The following is a 21,287-nucleotide window of genomic DNA, read 5'->3' as shown; positions in this document are numbered from 1 at the left end:
GTTAATGGAATCTTAATTTCATTTTTGGATTGTTCATTGCTGGTATTTAGAAATACAATTGATTTTTGTATATTGGTTTTGTATCCTGCAGCCTTGCTGAATTCATTTATTAGTTCTGATCAGTTTTTTTAAAGATTTATTCTTTAGATTTTAGAAGGATTTAGAAAGAGAGTGTGAGTGGGGGGAGGGGCAGAGAGAGTCTTCAAGCAGACTCCCCACTGAGCGTAGAGCCCAGTGTGAGTTCAGTCTCATGACCCGTGAGGTCATGACCTAAGCCAAAACCAAGAGTCAGACACTCAGCTGACTGAGCCACCCAGGCTCCCCTCTGATCATTTTTTAGTAGACTCCTTAGGTAGATTCCTTAAGTAGATTCTATATACAAGATCATGTCATCTCTGAAGAGACGTTTTACTTCTTTCTTTCCATCTAAATACCTCTTATTTCATTTTCTTGCCTAATTACACTGGCTAGAAATAGAGAAATAATTACATCTTTAAGTTCACCTCCCCCTAACTGATATTTCATGGTTCTTTTGACTGTGAACATAGACAACAATCCACAGTAATAGTAACAGTACCTGTGACCCTGACACCAATGTAAATCACAGATATTTTCATAGCATTATCTCACAAAATATTTTTATGCATATCAGTACTTTGAAATTATAGTTATCAACTTGGCATCATATCTCATAATTCAATGCAGTAATTAAAACACAATAAAGTAGAATATCATGTGCTCTCCATATTTTAACAACTAGAGCTCATGTAATTGGTTTTTCATTGTTATTCTTTGTATTTTATTTTGTGCGTATCAGATTAAGTATCTAAAGAGGTCCATGGCATAAAAGAGTTCAAGAGAATGTAATAGTATCAGGCAGCTCTAGATGTCACTGAGCCTGGAATCCTAAAAACATTCCTTCTTTCCTGCTTCTCTTCAAGATTATCCATAGGAAAGGAATAGTTTCTTCAATCCTTAGGATGCTCTTCCTAAAAGCCTAGCTCCTAAATTAGAGATGGGGAAAAGGAAGTACTTAGTGTCCTGAAGCATGAGTGTTTTAGTCATTATAAACACAGCTGATAAACTCTTTCTATGCTTTTGTCCCACCAGATACCTCCTCAAACCAGATTTTATGAGACGGCCCGATCGAACATTCGATCCCTTCTCTGAAACTCCTGTCGATGGGGTTATTGCAGCCACTTGCTCAGTGCAGGTAAGGCCCCTGCTTGTCACAGAATTGTAAAAATGTGTGTGCAGATGGTCCTGGCGAAGCCTTAAGAAATCACATTAAAATATTTAATGTCAGGTTACAAGATCCATGTGTTACTCTCAACTTTGTGATTCCCCCTTTTTTTCTTAAGAGATACATTTTATTCACTAGCAGTACATAGTTTTAGCCACTAATAAATAGCTAATAGTTTTATTAGCTACTTTTAGCAAAAGACACCAGATCAAGAAAGTACTTGGAGCAATAGGAACTCTCATTCATTGCTGGTGGGAATGCAAAATGGTGCAGCCACTTCGGAAGCATGCTCTTATCCTGTAATTCAGCAATCGTGCTCCTTGGTATTTACCCAAATGAATAGAAGACTTACATCCACACAAAAACCTACACAGAGATGTTCGTAGCAGCTTTATTTGTAATTGCCAAAAATTGGACAACCAAGATGTCCTTCATTAGGTGACTATGGCACATCCAGAAAATGGGATATTATTCAGTGCTGACAAGAAATGAGCTAGCAAGTCATGAAAACACATAGAGGAAACTTACGTGCATATTATAAGTGAAAAAAGCAAATGAAAAGACTATATATTGTATGGTTCCAACTACATGACATTCTGGAAAAGTGAAAACTATGACAGTTTCACAGATGTGCACATATGTCAAAACTGACCTTATGTACACTCTAGAACATACAGTTTATTGTATGTCAAATTTTATCTCAAAAAACTTTCAAAATTATAATCTATTCAATAATACAGAAAAAAATCCCTGCTAAATGGCTATCGTCCTTTGGAAAGTACATGAAAAATAGTCTGTCCATGGCTTTATAATAGATGGAATTTAATGGTCTTTACAAATATATATACCACTGACCATTGTCAATATTGGTAAAGGATAACAGGCAACAGGCAATTTTTAGCATTACTTTTTTCTTCAGTAAGTCTCTTTCCAAGACTTATAAAAGAATTCAGTAAAGTATGGGAAGGCAGAATTTCAGAGCTCTGATGGGATCTTAGGACATATTTGAACCCATCACTTTGTTTCATAGATGTGGGCACTTAGGTGGAATTAAGCTGCTGTGGACATTATTTCTTTGTATAATAGGATTCATCTTTTTTTTTCTTTCTTTTTATAGACATTTCTCAACATCAGAACCTGTGTCTTGAGCAGTTTGGGTTTTTTTTTTTTTCTGCATAGGGTAGTTGCTCAATAATGTTTTACTTTAGTAAGGAATGAATACATTATTTCTATAGGTAATTAAAATTTCTAAAGATGAACAGAAGATTTCTTACTTCTGGATTATTCATTGCTCTTGATAATTATACAAACTTGACTTCTCTCTCACCCTGTTTCTGTGTTGCTGCAGGTCATATCAGGTCAGTTTTTATCAGATAAGAAAATTGGTACATATGTAGAAGTGGATATGTATGGGTTGCCCACCGACACCATACGTAAGGAATTCCGAACTCGCATGGTGATGAACAATGGACTCAATCCAGTTTACAATGAGGAATCATTTGTGTTTCGGAAGGTAGGGCACTTTCAGTGTGTGCTAACTTAGGGGCTACATTTTAGTGCTTAGATTACATAGATACTACATGATATAGGGGCAGTTATGCAACCCCAAATACCTTCTTTTTCTCTTCTTCCAATGGGAAGTTCTATAGATATCATATGATTGTTACTTCTGTCTGTTCTGATCCTTTTGGCTCTTCTTTCCTCTTCCAAGGAGCCCACCTTCTGTGTGGCAATGCTCAAGTTCCAGGTGGGCAGTCTCCTTAGAATGTGTCCTCACTGGTGGACATCATCATACACTGGAGAGTTCTTTTCTGCCTTGGCAGCAGCTGGTAACTTGCAATGCTCCCCTAGCCAAGAGGACAGGTAGGATCGTGCACCCAAAACTAAGGCCAATATATGTCCTTAAATAGGTCAATTGGGATTGTGGTACCTGTTGCCACCCCCACAGTCTGTGCTTCATGTGCTATTTTGGGTTTTTGGGGGGTTCCTACTATTGTATCTTGATCTCCAGACCAATCACAGTCATATGCTGTAATGATTCAGTGTTTAATCTTGTAATCATTTTTTCCCTTTCTCTTTTGTCAGTGTAAGATGTATTGAAAAATCCATGCATTGGTAGTGCTGTCTCCAAGAAGAGCTGTTTTTCTCTCTCACTTGCTCTGTTATCCGAACCAGAATAGTTTCTTGCTGCTTCTTTAGGCACCGGGTTTCCAGTGTTGCTGCTCCATGTGTATGTCCTGCAACACAGATCATTGGCTTCTTAGTTTAACAGAAGTGAGGATTAGCAGTTTCAGAATAGGCTAACTGATTTATAGAAACCAGATTACAGAAGATCAGTGGTTCAGTGAAACGAGCCATTGTGAGATTCAGGCTCTCCCTGTTATGTGAACACCATTATTTCCATGCAACCCCCACTGTGACTTTTTCTCCTACAGAGTGTGGTGTAAATTGCATACATAGCTGTCATGGGCTTTTTTCTTCCCCCAGGTTTTTTATAGTTTGTTATAGCTGGATCTGTTGTCAGTATGGCCAGTGTTCTTTGGCAGAATGAATAATCCCTAGACACATTTCTAAAAATTCAGAAAGTTGACTTCAAATGTTCTTTGTTTTTGATGAGTAAGGAGACATCAAAGTTGGTTTTTACATACAGTATTACTGGCCCCAGAAACAAGATGCCAGTTCTGCATCCTTCACTGTTCTTCGGAAGTTAAATTGCTTTTCATTGGTACCAAGTTACTTTCACTTTTTATTCTCTCTTGTTTTTAATATTTTTGTTCTTTGCACTAATTCACAAGGCAAGCCCCCTTTTACCACATGAGAAACAATAGAGTAAATGAAATTGGATGAATTTTAACTTGATTTCTCTTCTTCATCATCACAAAATTGGATTAAATTATAATCTCTAGACATAGCTAGGCAACCGATCCATTGTCTAGCCTTAGATACAGTATTCAAATTAGCCAAGATGTCTTGGTTGTTCTTAGCCAATGAAAAGTCATTTCTGATTTAAAACATTGGATTTTCTTGTGTCCTGTTGCTATTTTATATCTGAATTAGGATTCTGTCTGAGCTCAGATTTTATGTCAATTTATTCCTTTTGAAGATGGCAAGGGTAGATGTCTTGGGTATAAGTTAATGTTTCTAGCTGCCCCATCTCACTGTATTTAATATCCCAAAAATAGATTAAAAACTGAGGAGTGCAAGGAAAAGGGAGAATCCAAATTTCTATATACATTTTCCTTTATACACAGAGCATTTCTCCAAAGATACTTTCCATATTCTTAAAAAAAGGCCGAGCTAGATATCGGAAGCAGCCCAGGTATGAGGCAGACCACAGGCATCAAAGGCAAGAGCCCTGATTCCAGGCCCAGCTGTCCCAATCTCAGAGACTAAGGAAAGTCACTTGATCTCTCGGGGTCTCCTTTTGTTTGTCCATTATATGCATGGGGATGGGCAAAGATGACAAGGGTCGGACCAGTAATCTTTCACATCCCTTTCATCTAAAATTTTCAAGGAGATGATTTCCAGGAAGCCTGTTCGATTGCTTTCTCAATGGCTTGGACACTGCCGCTTGGACAGTGTACTTTAGGAATGCAAATCGATCATGGGCCTCTTTCACCATAAAGGCACATTGAAGAACGGTGTGGATATGGTTCAGATTCCCAGAATCAGGGCTCTTGGGAGCTGCTTTCCAAAATACCCATGAAAGGTACCATTCTTTGTTTGCAGGTAATCCTCCCTGACCTGGCAGTCTTGAGAATAGCAGTGTATGATGACAACAACAGGCTGATAGGCCAGAGGATTCTTCCGCTGGATGGCCTCCAGGCAGGCTATCGACACATTTCCCTTCGAAATGAGGGAAATAAACCATTATCACTGCCAACGATTTTCTGCAATATTGTTCTTAAAACATATGTGCCTGATGGATTTGGAGGTAAGTTAGACATCTGAGTACAAAAGTCCTAAATTATAGGATTATAAAATATTTCATCAGTGGTTTAAAAAAAAGCGGCCAAGCCTTGTAGCCTCAAAGAAATCAAGGATAGTTAGTAACTTCAGATTTCCTAGGAAGAAATGAAAGGGCAAGCCTGGATTATCTTTAAGGTTCTTTCTTATTTTAAAATACTGTAATTTTATATAGTTTATCAGTGTTTACAAATATGTTTGTGAAGGATTTCCTTACACCGTCATCCAAAGGGAGAAAAGACGTAAGTAAAATGGAACCCATAGATATCTTTTGGTATCCCTAAAAATTTTATATTGAACTCAGATATCAACACGGCTGGATTTTCTTCCAAATCCACTAGCGAGTTCAATTTCACAAAGAAGTCCCAGTCATCCATCCACAGAAGACTACCTTTGGTTTTACTAAGGTAATCAATGGGACAAATCAAAACCTGGACCAAGTCATAGGATTTTGCTTATACCCAAACATATTAACTTTTTATAACCATCAGTTAAGCCAAGAAGATTAAAAGAAGATTAAGATCTTCTGTATTCTCAGTCTGTTGAACCCTAAGGAAACAGAGTGATTATGTCAAATTAACCAAGGATGCAAATTCTAACTCTCTACTCCTACCTGGGTGACCGTGGGACAGTGACGACCTCTCAAACTTTTATTCCAAGGCCTAAAAAGTGAAGATACTCCTACTACCTCCCTCATAGCATTCTTGTGAAGTACTCATGGTTACAGTATATGACATAGCAAGGCTCAGAAATGTGTGCACGCAAGTATGTGTACTATTGATACAGACATAATTTCTGTAGTATGCTGGGACACATCACAGTTTTGTTTGGGGAATTTGGGGTTATTTTGTGTTTGTTGTTTTGTTTTGTTTTTAATAATGCTTGCATCTCTGGAGGGCAGATGTTCTCTGATCCTCAGCTTTAACAACCCGATTGCAGATTCAAGAAGAGATGTGAACCATGAGGGTTTTTTCAGTTACCAAATCCAGAATAAAGACTCCTTCCTCCTCCTCCTCTTCTGCTTTTCATGTAAAAAGAAAGCCTATATTAGAAGCCAGAACATACTGTAGCTGATAGAAAAGCACAAAAAAAGAGGCTGGTGGGATGCAGTGGGGCTGGTTAAGTGGATAGGAATAGAGAGAGGAAAAACCTACAGTATGTCTTTAGGAGCATAAGCAGATGAATTCCACCATGTTCCACATACTTGAGCTTAGAAAGTAGGCAGTGTGTGGTTGTATAAACAAATAGGTGGAAGACTTACAGGTTTTCTCTCTGCATGGGTTACTTTTCAGTATGGAACTCTCTAATTCATTCTAGGGTAGTGGGCAGTTGGAATAGAAAAAGGAAAGAAATAATTTGTCCAGTTCCTACTTTGTCTCAAGCACTCTCCTTAGAGTCTGAAAGTTGTGGAGAAGGACTGTGCGTGCATGTAGGTCTGTGCTGAAGAAATACCTGTGTTTATAGTGCAGTGCATTCCCAGTGTCAGTATTTGTGCATGTACTGATTCGGATTAGTCTCTTTAGAAATAGTCTCACGTATTTTTTTTCCCTAACATGTCACCGTAGTCACTTACTTTTTATCAGAAGCCTTTAAAATTTCTGTACTGTGTTACCATGGGTGGGATTCCACAGTTTATGTTTTAACCTCCACTTGACATTCCAAGACTGTATATTCAGAATTTTCAGTCATTTCTTTTACGTGTGAAGAAACCGAGGGCAGGCACCATGAGCATTTACTTAAGGGACTTACCTGAGGAGAACAATATAAGAATATGAGAACTGTCTTTTTCTCACTTTCTGGTTTTCTTTACAGCTTCTTGACTTACACAGTGTGTTGTTCTTATTTCATCTGCCTAACTAAGCTCCCACATTCAGCTCTGAACATGTATGTGCTGAGCCTGCAGAGTAGGAAATCTACAGAGTCCCTGTTCCCTAGAACATTGATAGTCTATGTTGATTCCATAGGAAAAAGTTCAAAATGAAACTCTGCAGCCTTGCATGCCAGCATTTTCGGGGGGGGGGGGGGGATAAAAAAGTAAATTGTTGATATAGCTCTCAGATTTTTATATGGCCAAAGAAAGATAATATGGATTTATTCATTCCACAAATATGTTTGGTAGGTTTTATTCTGTAAAAGGCAAAATAGGGGCACCTGCGTGGCTGAGTTGGTTAAGCATCCAAATCTTGGTTTAGGCTCAGGTCATGATCTCAGGGTCATGAGATGGAGCCCCAAGTTGGGCTCCACGCTCAGCATGGAGTCTGCTCGAGATTCTTTCTCCTCCCTCTCCCTCCCCCTCTGCTCCTCCCCCTGCTCATGTGCCCATGCGCTTGCTCTCTCAAGAAAATAAGTAAAATCTTTAATTTAAAAAAAGGCAAAATAGGTAGTATACGTATCAGAAAGAGATTCTTCCAGCCCAAAGAACAAAAGGGTCATCCATAAATCCACCACCCGGAGAGAGCTCTGTTGCTATGTTGGTCTCTTTACTTTCAATTTCATTTCTTCTATTTTAATTAAATAGATCTTACTGTACATAGTCATTTGGACTCATTACTTCAGAGAGTTAATTTTTTTCCCACTTAATAGACAATATTTTTCCACGTCATGAAATATTTTTATAGCTGCAATCCATTTTATATGTTATCCATACTTCAGTTATTGATAAACATGGAAGTCATTGCCATTTTTTTCTTATAAAAAATATTGTGCCTAGGAACCTTATATGTAAAGCTTTGGAAATACTCTTGATCACTTCCTGAAGATGAATTCTTTGAAGTGGAAAGAGTTGTATGTATATTTAAAGTTTTAGATACAGATTGCCAAATAACCGATCAGCAATCTATGAGATATAACTTTTGTTAACATTTACTAATTTAATCAGTTAAAACAATTTCTTAGTGTATTTAAAATATATTTCTCAAAGGAGAAGATGTAGTCATTACTATTTAGTACTTTATGGGTAAGAGAAAACAAAGTTGTAAAAATCATCTACACTTATCCTCAAGAATTTTCCAACCTTGTACACATATACATGTGCATATACATAAATAAGTGTAATTTATTATATCAGTGCCCACAGGGTAGTAAGCCAGAAGATGTTGGGAGCATTGAACTAAGAAGTGATTAATCAGAGTGGGGTTGAGGGGTCCTTCAGTGGCTGTTGGGACCTTGAAAGATGAAGTCCCTCAGGGCAGAGAGGTAAACTGATTTTCTCTCCCAAAAGGGAAGCAGCCCAGGCCAAGGCCTTGATAAGAAGAGTGCTGGACTTATTTGTATATTCTGAGGAAGCTGAAACGTAGGGCATATGGGGCTAAAACTGAAAAGTTCTGGTCCATGTTTGATGATGTGTCCTAAAAAGCTGGTGTTACTTAGCAAGAGGAGTGTGCTCTTCTTGTTGAATAATTTTGGCACCCCAAGGGAAATATTCACATTTTCAGGACACTAAGTAATTTGGTGAATTATATTTTCTTAGCTTTTAGGTGGGTCAGTTTGTCCAAAATCACTTCACAAGTTTAGATTAATTATAGAAGTAAGACCTCTTATGCCTGACCAAGCTAATGAAATCTCAACTTTTATAATTCACCAAATACTTAACCTAGGAATTATGTATTTCTTTAAGCAGATAGCTAAAAGCAAACAATTTTTTTTAAATCCATGCTGTAATTTCATGAAGCATTATTTGTATAGAAAAGATCAGAAACAACCTAAATTCCATCAGTAGAGACCAATAAAATATGGAAGGCCATTCTGTAAGAGACCATGTATTTATTAAAAATAATGACGTGGGGGCACCTGGGTTGCTCCAGTTGGTTAAGCGACTGCCTTCGGCTCAGGTCATGATCCTGGAGTCCCAGGATCGAGTCCCGCATCGGGCTCCCTGCTCAGCAGGGAGTCTGCTTCTCCCTCTGACCCTCTTCCCTCTCATGCTCTCTATCTCTCATTCTCTCTCTCTCAAATAAATAAATAAAATCTTTGAAAAAAAAATAATGACTTGGATCTCAGTGTTCAGAACAGAAAGGTGTGATTTATTAGTAAGAAAAAGTAAATTGCAAAATGATCCCATAATTACTTACAAAGACCCTTAGCTATCTGTTTATACATATACATAAAGTAGATAGAAAAAATTCTGGTTGGCTATACACCCAAGTTTAAGAGTAGTTATCTATTTGAGAATGGGGGTGAGGGTTTAGTGGAGCTGGCCCACTGCATTGGACAGCTTCTGGGAACATCACAGAGAACACACTATTCCATATGGCAGGACTCTACTTATTACTTCTGGATCATTTCAGTAAGCATATGTAACCTCTGTAAATTTTTAAAAATTTTATTTTGCCCTATTTTTCTATAACAGTGTAATATGAAAATAGCACAAAGGAGAGTTTATACATATATATGTATATATAGAGAGAGAATTTAGAAAAAAATTAAAGCAATCTATTATCCTGCTACCTAGATAGTTCTTGATAACATTTTTTAAAATATTTATTTGTCAGAGAAAGAGAGAGAAAGAGAGAGCATAAGAAGGGGGAGTGGCAGACAGAGGGAGAAGCAGACTCCTTGCTGAACAAGGAGCCTGATGTGGGGACCTTGGGATCATTCCCTGAGCTGAAGGCAGATGCTTAACAGGTGCCCCCATTGGTAACATTTTTAAATAAAAGAAAGACATGAATGTCTTAAAACATCATAAGGTTATAAAACATAAAGCCTATCTGCATATGTAATAAATATGTATATGCATAAATGTACAGTCTGTGTATATGTGTATTATCACACATATATTTCCTTTTTAAATTAAACCCCAAAAGATAATATAATACATCCTGTTCTATGCTTTGCTTTGTTTACCTAATATATGTTGGAGAACATTCCTGCCAATGCAAATAAGACTTAAATTATTTTTAAAGGTTATATACTAATATACTATTCCATTATATGTATATACCACTATCTCTTTATGCAGCCCTTTGGTTGGATCAATGTGTACTCCCACCCATTATCTATGAGCCTGCCTATTTTCATTCACCGTCGCCAGTTCTAGAGTCTAAAAAATTATTTTTTTTCCAGTAATGGTAATAAAAATGGTATCTCATCATTTTAATTTGTGTATTTACAATTATGAGTCAGATTGAGTATATTTCATGTGTTTCTTGGTCATTTGTATTCCTTTTCCTGAAAAATACTCTCTAGTACCCTTTATGGGTTTTTTTGTTTTTTGTTTTTTGTGGGTTTTTCTCTTAATTGGGCTGTTTCTCATTTTTTAAGTAATTGTTTAAATCAAATTTTGTTGTACTCCCAAGTCCCCTCTCTCTCTCTCGTATAACTTCCAAAATGGTCTCAAATATATCGCAATGTCTAGATAAACTTCCATGAAGGTAATGGTTAGGGATTCAAACACTGTCTATTTTTCTTGGCCTGCCAGGATGCTGTTTCATTGAGGCCACTTAGCAGGTACGTGAGGACACTGGTTGGAGCGCCACAGCTTAGGAATAATACCTGACCACAGAAATCCTTCCATTAATTTTTTTTTATTTGTAACAAGCTCAAGAAAAATCCATTGGTTCTATTTTCTTCTCCCCAACTTTGTCCTTTACTTTGCCGCAGTAAACTGTCATAAGCAATTCATCATTGTAAGAAAAAGCTTTTAATTCGTGCCTACTACAAAGTTTCAGAATTCTGATGCATTAGTAATTTTCCCATGATTTTCTTTAAGCATCAGCAACACAATGTTCTACATGATTTTTAAATGTATTTTATTTATTTATTTATTTATTTTTAAAGATTTTATTCATTTATTTGACAGAGAGAGACACAGCGAGAGAGGGAACCCAAACAGGGGGAGTGGGAGAGGGAGAGGCAGGCTTCCGGCTGAGCAGGGAGCCCAACGCGGGGCTCGATCCCAGGACCCTGAGATCATGACTTGAGCCAAAGGCAGACGCTTAACGACTGAGCCACCCAGGTGCCCCTAAATGTATTTTAAATCTCAGTAACGTCAGGTGGGTGGCATCATCTTATAGAAACAAGAAAAATGTTCCTAAAAGGCTTTTCTAAGTTAAGACAATTCCTTAGGGAGGGCTTGGGCATTGGCAGGAGCTTTGGGTCCCTTATTTATTGGGGTTCTGTGCTGTGAGGTCACCAGAGGATGAGGAATTCGTCCTGATTGAGACAATTTCGTAGATTTTCAGTTGCCCCTAATTAGGCCTACCTTCTTGCATACAGTGATCTTTAGAAGCCTTGAACTCCGGGCTGCCCCAGTTCCCTCCCAACATGATTTGGGTCTAAATCCAGTATTTTCCACCCTGACCCTGCTCCTCTCCTGTCGGTTCCCTGTTTTCTTTCCTTGCCCTTTCAGGAGACAGAGACGGAATTTTAGTGCAATTGCTTCTCCTCATTGCTGTAAAAATAAAATCTCCCAACACACACACATGAAAACACAGAACAAAGATGGCTGCTCACCCTTCTGAGCTCTCTCCACAGATAGTTCTGTTCCTAAGCCATGTGGTGGTAAAATATCTCCGGGCCGAAGAAATGCTCTTACCTATCAGAAACTCAACTTCCACGTGAAAAAACAAATGGTAACATTTGGAGAGGGATGACTAAGAATGAATCAAAAAGACTTTAATTTCTTCAGTATTATTTTTCTACTGAACATCGAGTAAAACAGCCCTCTTGTTGACCCCCCCACACACACACACACACACTCCTATACGAAAGAAAAGTGCTAGGTTAGGTGCTAAGGCGACTTTTCCTTCATCAAATCCACTGAGCCTTGGAGTACTGGGGTTGTCTGTGCTGCCTTATCTGTAGGTGCAAATGCGGAGGACATCAGCGCTTACCCATTGCCGCGGCTTTATCACTGCGAGCCACTGCTGCTGGTGATGGGAAGCACTTCCCAAGCAGATGGCAATTAAATGAGCGTTAGTCTTTCTCTTATCCCACCCACTGTGGCCTTTGATGGACTTGATCATTTGTATAGCTTTTATTATCACTGAGTGGTAAGGAGAACAAATGAGAGAGTCGATGCCCTGCTTCCCGAATCCAGGGCTCATCGGCATTATATGGCAATGTTGCTCTGAGCTGGGTTGCGTGAGCCACTGGGTACTCGTTCCTTGAGCAGTGCTCATTCCCTGCTTCTGTAGCTGGACGTTTTGTTTTCTCTTCTGCACCTAGGCTGTCTTAATGCAAGCAAAGATGAAACGGCCCTTTGTTTATTTGCCAACTCCTGTTTCTGCCTGCCTAGTGATTGAAGATACATCAGGGGAGCTGCGGGTGGGTGTTTCTTGTTCTCTATGCCCAGCATCTTCACAGGGTTGCTTTCCAAACCCTCTTCAAAGAGAGTGGGCTGTTCCTTACATGACATAGTCCCAGAGGAGGAACATTGTTAATTAAGATGCCGTTCCTGGGCTATGATCTCAGGATTTCCTGATACAATTTAAAGTCCTTCCATTTTGTCCTCTCCTTTGGGTACGCTAAAATGCTTTGTTCTATCAAATATTTGTTTAAAAAATTTGATTTGCTTTGCAGTGGTATACATTGTGATGGCTTTCTCTGAACTACAGAAAATGTTGGTAAGAACACCAAGAAGAAAAGCTCCAGAGAAGAGGGCAGGATGGATTATAGCGACATAACCTCAGGAGTTGCCCGGCTAGGTGAATTTAAGCAGGCTCCTGATTACATTCCTTGGGATCTGCTGTGGAGCCTGAGTAGAGGGGAAGACATAAGCATTTCCCAGTCTTATTTGACCACAGGATCTTTGACCCCACCACACCTCATGTATCTTTTCACATTCTAGAAATGCAGTTTGGGAAATGCTTACTCATTTGGTAGAAGCTAAAAGACCTCATCTAAAATCATACTTACGGGATTTGTTGATTTTTATTAGCGTCACTTTGCAGCCATTAGGGGAACATACATTTTTCTGCTGCCTTTACCTCCTGCTAAGATAGAAACAGTAGAGTGTAGAACAGGAGGGAACCTGAGCCAAGAGTGAGCACATGGAGCCAAGCCATCTAGGTGCCGCGGTTGGTGCTCACCACCAAGGCACCCAAATTAAATGCCTTGAAAAGCAACTGTTAAACAAATAAGCAAACAAAAGACAGAGATCCCTTGAAAAGCCAGCAAGTATCTGGAAGTCTGTACTGAGGATTTGCTATCTTCTTATCAGTTTGGGGGTATGCTTAGATTGATGCTTTCAACTCTGTATAGAAATGAGGAAGGATGGGTAGAGGGAAGGAGGAGAAAAAAACAAATATACGTGGAAAGTCTTCACCAGGAGCAACCAGACTTTTGGAAATGGGACTAAATGTAGAAATAGATGGTATTTTTTTTTTTAAGTACAAATAAGTAAAACTTCTGTTAAGTCCAGAAGAAAGAAGCAAATGAAAAAAGGCAAACTGGTTCCTTTTTAAAAAGAAAGTTCCAGAGCCTGTGCCATGGCCTCCAGGCATCCAGGAGGTTTCGGCTCGCCCTGTGGGTTCTGCAGAATCAGAGGCTTGTGTGCACAGGTCTCTACCCTGTTAGAAGGTCAGTGTGTCCTATCCATAGACACGCCTAGCACACGAGTCAATGTTGACCAGCATCTGAACTTCACTCTTGCCACAGGGGGTTGTCCTGTGGAATGTAGACCTACGTGGGATATACCTAGCCACATTGTTCCTCCAATAAAAGGGAGGATCCCCATGCAGTGTCATATTGGCACCAAAGAAAGATAACAGGGTTACTTAAATATGCAAATCTTTGGCCAAGAATATGCCAGATTTATTTCCCCCCCCCCCAACCTGGGCTGAGGCAAAGAAAAATAACATTTTCTAATAGAGGTATACAAGCACATAGAGGTATGAGAGATTGGAGGGACAGCTTCTCATTCTCGTTACACATTATTTTAAAATGTTATTAAAAATCAGTTTCCTTTTTTGATATGCAGCATATTTATATAACTGTATCAGATGTGCATGCATAATGTATGTGTATAAAGCATTCTTTAAAAGTCAGGTGTCTATGGCTCTGGTCAAAGGAGAAACCAAGTTCCTACAGAAAAATTACCTAAAAGAGGCCAAGAGCGGCCTTGACTCCGTCATCCTGAACCCTTTTGCTGAAAAATTTTGGTGGAGCTATCCCAGTTGCTGCCCTCTGCATTGATCTATTACTCTAGCTGCAGAACAAGCACCTGCCACCACACGGCAAAATCCTGTGTCCTAGAAGTATCTGATATATTATTCAAAAATGCCAGGAATGAAGTGCCTGTCTCAAGTAATCGGCTAACCTAAGCCTTGTTCCAGGCACTTCGTCATCTCCTTTTTGTCTCATGTGATTCAGTTTGAATAAGCCTTACTTATACTTTGTGTATTTTTGTTGCCATTTGATCAAAAACGCTATTATATTGAGTTATATACTAGAAAAAATTTAAAGGCATATATAACTATGAAAACATCTCATTTAAATTCAAGTAACAAGGCAAGATTTCAGGACCTGGGAACATAATTCTCCAATAGCTTCTAGAATTGTTAATATTGGTAATTGAAGATGGATTTAATTAATGATATTTATTCAACTAATGGATAAATCTACAGCATCTTATTTTGATGTATAATTTAGGCTCTATCTACATAATCCTACAGCAAATGGCTGGTAAGAACATCTTAGCCAGTTTGTCCGTGTAATACAAAACAATATATGATCTCGTTTGCATATTGTTTCATGACTATATGTTATAAAATATAACGCCTATGTTCTCAGTCAGAATTGCACAGAATCACCCCTCAAGGCTGGGGCCAAGACATTGCTGCAGGAAACAGGAAGAATACTCTGGGATTCGATGTATTCTTTGATCAAACCATGATGGGTCCTTGAGAGGTCTCCAGGGACTGATGGATGCTCCCCGTTAACAATGAGAAAGCCTACTTTATTTGGAAGATACACCCAAGAATAGAAGATCCCTTCACTGCCATGATTTCAAGCTGACAGATGATCCTTTCTACTCAGGGAAATTCGTGTATGTTGTCTACCCTGGATTCAGTTGCCTCTGCCATTTGTAATTCCTACATATAAATTCCCAACCGACCAATGTTGACCCGTAGGTAGGGACATCTCTCCACTGCTCCTTCAGCAGGAAGAAGCTACTGGAGATGAGACCTCCACCCAAATGCCAAAGATTTGTTGTTGTCAATATGTCAAGAGGGAATATAGAGGCCCTTTTAGGCTTTTAGGCAACAGGCTTGAGCAATAGAGCCTTGAGCAAGGCAAAAGGGCCCAGAGTTGATGCAAACAGGCTCATTAAGCGACCTACCTCAAAAGAGCCATAGGCCCTAACTAACCAATGGGCTACTCCCAAGCAGGCACAGTTACCAAAAAGGGGGAAATTCCATATGTTCCCATACCTCTTCACTCTGCCCTATAACTGTGACCCCTCACCACCGCCTCATGGCAGACCGTCTCTCCTTTGCTGTCTGCAGCTCCCTTGCAGTGTAGTCACCAAACTTCTATCTCCTTTAAAATAAAAAACAAAAAAGTTTTTCTCAGAATTGAGAAAAATTGGTAATCAAATTTGCCACAAACTGGGAGACTTGAGACAACAGAAATTCATTCTCTGACAGTTCTGGAGCCTAGAAGTTTGAAATCCTAGAGTTGTCGGCTCTTGGAGAAATCCTTCCTTGCCTCTTCCTAGCTCCTGGGTGGTTCCTGGCAGTCCTCAGCATTCCTTGGCTTTTAGCTACATTATTCCATTCTCTCTGTCATCTCTTAGCCTTTTTCTCTTTGTCTCTGTGTGTGTCCTCTCCTCATCTTATAAGGGCACCAGTTATTGGATTTAGAGCCTACCCTAAAGATCACACCCAGTGTGATCTCAGTCTTTAATTATATATGCAAAGACCCTATTTGTAAATAAGCTCATGTCCGGAGGTCCCCAGTAGTCGTGAGTTTTGAAGGGCATTATTCAACTTAATATACCCTCTTAATTCTGCTATATTTTCTTTGTACTCATTCCTTCCATTAATTATTCTTAAATAACTATTTAAAGCTTATGAGGAACAAATTTTGTTAGTAATGCTCATCAAGTATATAAGTTGCTATCTTATGGATCTGAACTACAAATTCTCTGGTAAAAGGAAATGACCTCTTTCTGTATTAACATATTTCTTGCAAAGTCATCTTTTGTTAAAAAAAAAAAAAAAACTGAAAGGCCATCTAAATATCTAGCAGTAGAGAATAGTTTGGTACATAAACTCAATGGAACATTATTCATTCAATAAAAGTAAGTTTTAAAACTATACAGGTATAACCTAATAATAAATGAAACAAGGAGATTATATAATTTTTTTAAATAAACCATATAAAATATGTATTCATGTGGAAAAAATGACACAAGAGTATACAAAAATGAAAATAGCTTGGTTTGTTCGGAAGGATTATGGGTCATTTCACACTTTAAGGTCTTGCTTTATTGGTTTTGTAATCAGCTGGAAGTGATGTAAGTGTTATCTGTGATTCCGACTGAAAGGACTACCAGTAACCACTGAAAAATGCCATATATACTCCAGGCCCTCGACCTGATTGTATATCACTGAAGAAATAAGCAAGTACTTGTTTCCTAACAAGCCAGCCATGTGGATCCTCCACTGAGATATGCCAGTGGGAAGTCAAGCAAAGTGTATGCAGTGTAGGAGTGTGCAGGGAGGCCAACGCCAGGTAGGTCTTCTCCACAGAGGGCGGGGGGGTTCAGTGGGCACAGTGTGAGTTTGTGGACAAGTGTAAGGAGGTGGCATCTGGGAGTCAGACACAGATGGATTAAAAGTCCTGAGCCAATCAGTGAGTTTAGCAGCAGGACAAGTGGGGCAATCAGGCTTTATCTTGTATGGGACCCATATGAAATTACCGTAACTCCTCTGGAGTCTTTATACAAAAGGGAAAGTCAAGCCTATATGACACAACAAGGAAGCATTGATATTCAGAATGTGGGACATTTTATGGGATACCTGATCTGTCTCCTCAACAAATCTATGCATTACGAAAAATAAATAGTAGCAGGAACTAGTCTAGATTAAGTTTAAGAGACTTAGTTATCAGGGACATAGTATGGGCTTTATATCTTGATTCAAACAAATTGTAAATAGGGGAAATAATAAGATGGGCCATTTATTATATTCATGGTAAGGAATTACTGCCAACTTTGTTGGATACAGTGCCGGTACGGTTCTGAAAGAAAATGCGTTTTAGAGATGCATAGAAAAGTAATTAGGAATGAAATGTTATAATGTCTGGAATTTGCCCCAAATGTGTCAGCAGAGAGAAGAGAGGGGGAAAAAGGGGGAAGGATGGCAGTAAAGTAAATGTAGTGGACTGTTTGTTATGGTTTCAGCAATATATGGGGAGTTATTTTACCTTTCTCTCTACTTCTGTGTATGCCTGAAAATGTTCATAATTTGGACTTAGTTGTAAATATATTCTTAGAACTTTAACTTCCAAAAAATGATTATCTGTCATTTTTCCTAAGCAAGATTTAACAGCTTATTTGGTTATTTTCCCCACTACGAGACAAAGAGTTCTTTGGGGACCTAAGTGATAACTAGATTCAAACCTTCTCATATACCCCTGGTAAGAGAAAATAAATTGATGCAACTTCTTTGGAGGTCAACTTGGCAATGCTGCTACCAAAAGGACAAATACCCTTACACATCATTCTAACCTCTAGGCATTTATGCTGTGGACACTGCAAATGTCTGCTCTGAGATTTGAACATTCCAGGAACTTCACTGCAATACTCTTTATAATAGCAAAGAACTGGAAGTAATCTAAAAGTCTATCAATAAGGAACACTGTTAAAGAAATTATAGCCATTCTGAAAATGAAATATTTAAGCAGCCCTTAAAAGTAACATAGTAGATCTACATTACTGATAAAGAAGTATCTCCAAGATATGTGAAGTTTAAAATAAAAAATAGGTGCAGAAAACGTGAACCCGTTTGGAATTGTTTTGTTTTTAAATAAGGATACAAGAAATGGATAACAGTGTATATGAGGGGTCGGATTGGCAGGAGAGGAGATTTTTACATCTTATATGTTTGAATGTTTATCATGTACGTGTATTATTTTCTACTATAATAGGAAAAAGATTCAACTGAGAATAATTATCTAAAGACTGTAATCAGGAGGGTGATTTTACTGGAGAAAATTGATATACATAGAGTTTTTGAAAATTGTAAATTATGTACTGTTCTAAGGTAATGAGAATAAATATTACTTCTGTAGAACTGGTAAATAATGCAAAATTACATGAGATTCTCCTGGAAAGTACTTGGAACTCTTCAAATGACATTATATAAAACATGAAAATGTTACTGTTTTTAAGTGCAAGGTGTAGCTGAGAGGATGCTGGAGAAATACTTCATTTTAACTACCATGGAACCAAAATTGGCTTTAAATATGTATTGGCCTTCTTATCTAAAAATAAGACTGAGATACCGGTGGTGTCTACTATGTTCCAAGTACTATTTACATTTATCATCTCATTGAATACTCATCCTATCCCTTCAGAGTGGGTGGTATCAGCCCTAATTTTCAGATGAAGAAACTCAGCTGGGGACATGAATCAACCTGCTCAATGTCACATTAGGAAATGGTCAAGAACCCAAGGCAATTCACTTGGCTCACCCTGCCACCCTGTCATCTTTATTTGGGCAAAAAACAAAGAGAAAATAGGAGAAAGTCATCTGGCCTTTGATCCTTGCCCTCACTTATTTCTTGTTTTCTGTAACTAGCTGTGCTTTCCTAACTTTGTCTCGTGTCCTAGGAGAAGGAACTTCACAGAAGACATAACAGGGGTCCAGGATTATGAATTATTCACTAGCTGAATTTTCCTGGGTGTGTACGGTAAAACAGAGAATCAACAGCCGCCTGACTTTTTGGTTTTTTTTTTTTTTTTTTTTTTTTTTTCAGATATTGTGGATGCTTTGTCAGATCCAAAGAAATTTCTTTCCATTACAGAAAAGAGAGCAGACCAAATGAGAGCTATGGGCATTGAAACTGTAAGTAGCAATGGTTGACTAAGGACAGCCAAGTTGGGGAAGTTTGGTGGTCAGTGATTTTAAGAGCAAGACAGAGTAATAAGTTCATATAGCAAACTTGAAGAGCGTTTTTGAAATTGAATTTATCAATTCAACAAAATAGTTTCAAGGGTCTGTAAAAGTGTAGCATATTTAATAAATAAAATGGAAAACACATTTAATAAATGAAATGGAAATCCATAATGCTTTTAGGAATGTTTCAGATATAGGATGCTTTCATGATACACGAGAATACCAGCTAACCCAAGTCAGTGAGTTAGTGAAATTGACATTTTATGTGTCTTTGTTGCTTACCAGTCTTGCATCCAGCCTTCCTCCATTTCTGTGCACACTTGCCTTGTTTGTTCCTTTGTTTTTAAAGCTCTCTTTACCATACCCTGTTTGTAGAAGAGTGGCATCTTTTTTCCTCGGCTTCATCCTTTGCCTCAAGCCTGAGAAAACCATGTAATCTTTCTCCTGCCAGGCAATGATCCGTTAAGAGAGTCGTAGGGGAGATGCTGAGTGGTTCAAACTGGATTCAGTAAAATAGAGAAAGTGCCAGACAGTTGAATGCGAGATGGCATTCATGTAGGGTAATATAAACATTTCTGCTCCAGAGCGACATAGCAGATGTGCCCAGTGATACTTCTAAGAATGACAAGAAAGGAAAAGCCAACACTGCCAAAGCAAACGTGACCCCACAGAGCAGCTCGGAGCTTAGACCAACCACCACGGCGGCCCTGGGGTCTGGCGTGGAAACCAAGAAAGGTAAAGGGGAGGGGTTTGGGTTCCTTATCTGTTCTGGCAATTTTAGATTCTTTTCGAAGAGTCTTTTCTGAAGGTATTTAGAATTGCTAATTTTGCCAATTTTCATTGCCCCGTAAAACTCAAGAGCAGCATGTTTTCTTGTAGATTGGACAAACTGCTTAATTTCCCGGAGTGTTTAACAGGGAGTCAATATTTGTCTCATCTGCTAGATCCCCTGCAACTTAGGGCCCTGGGTACAATATCCATAGTTTTAGAAAATGTTTAAATTCAGGCTCCCTAATGAAAAGAACTTCCACGCAGTGAACTTCACTAAGTCATCCCCACACTCTCCTGGATACCCCCACGGGCACTCATCTGGACAGGAAGTGGGCTCATGAACCAACAGAGTCATCATTGTTCATATTTTCTAGATTCCCTTCTTGACCGATTGCCCCCATGAGTAGATATTTAGCATCCATGATTATTTGTAAAATTGTCAGATGGTCATTTGAAGGCCGATTCTGTATGGTTTCCTGTAAATGAAACAAGGTATCCTAAGAGGAGAGGTGTCACCACAAAGAATGATGTATCCCATGTGCTAACATTCAGCTGGTATGTGGGGCCACAACCAACTTGCTCATTTAAAATTGGCTTCCGTGCTTACTGGCCAGGCATTCATTCTGATTGGATGGTGCCCATCACACACTGGGAATTGAACATTTTGAGTATCCTCCTCAATCATGAATCATTTGCCAGACTCACTCTTCTTACTTCGATAAGAATTTCTTTTTTCTAATGGTTTTCTACTCAGTGGGTATATTTCCCATTTATATGTGAATGCAGTGCCCTCGATGTTAGCAAATCATGTTGTTTGTAACTTAAACACACACAGTGCTGCAGCTGAAGGTAAGAAATGACAGGCTTTTCCAAACCAAGACAGCATAGTAATTTAGCAGGATACTAAGTGTGCATGGAGGTTTGTGAAACAAATTAGTAAATGAGACTGCACAAAAGTAGCCCAAATTGTAGTTTGCCTGCAGCTGTTTTTTCTGTTCCTCCCTGGAGACATGAGCAAGCTCATGATACAGGCTTTGGGCATTCCATTCCAGCACTGGTCATTAGTCGCTTTAGCCATTCAGAGAAAGACAGTGGAAAATGGGAGAGTTTTTGTGTAAAGTTCTTGTTTAAAGTGTCACGCCCACTGGTACATAAAGACATTAGTAATTACAGTGAGTTAAGTGGCCTGAAAAATGGCAGTGTGACCAGCTTACAGAAGACAGAAGTGATCCTAGTTCAAGAAG

At 38.7% G+C, this 21,287-nt stretch overlaps 1 protein-coding gene across 5 annotated transcripts in view; it reads left to right on the top strand.

Moving 5' to 3' along the window:
* The window catches only part of PLCB4 (phospholipase C beta 4), a 171,595-nt gene that overhangs the window by 113,331 nt on the left and 36,977 nt on the right, over positions 1–21,287 (top strand). For all 5 annotated transcript variants that reach the window (XM_088026249.1, XM_028112973.2, XM_088026248.1 and 2 more), the window contains 5 exons: positions 1,111–1,213; positions 2,592–2,756; positions 4,973–5,177; positions 19,133–19,221; positions 19,857–20,007. In XM_088026249.1, the coding sequence (XP_087882375.1) occupies positions 1,111–1,213; positions 2,592–2,756; positions 4,973–5,177; positions 19,133–19,221; positions 19,857–20,007 (713 nt within the window). The remainder of the gene's footprint in view (positions 1–1,110; positions 1,214–2,591; positions 2,757–4,972; positions 5,178–19,132; positions 19,222–19,856; positions 20,008–21,287) is intronic.

Source organism: Eumetopias jubatus, unplaced genomic scaffold, assembly GCF_037043125.1.
Source record: "Eumetopias jubatus isolate StellerSeaLion01/CBP00866 unplaced genomic scaffold, mEumJub1_p1.0 scaffold_9, whole genome shotgun sequence".
Lineage (NCBI taxonomy): Eukaryota > Metazoa > Chordata > Mammalia > Carnivora > Otariidae > Eumetopias > Eumetopias jubatus.
Note: the sequence above shows the minus strand (reverse complement) of the source record. Positions and strands in the feature narration are given on the sequence as shown.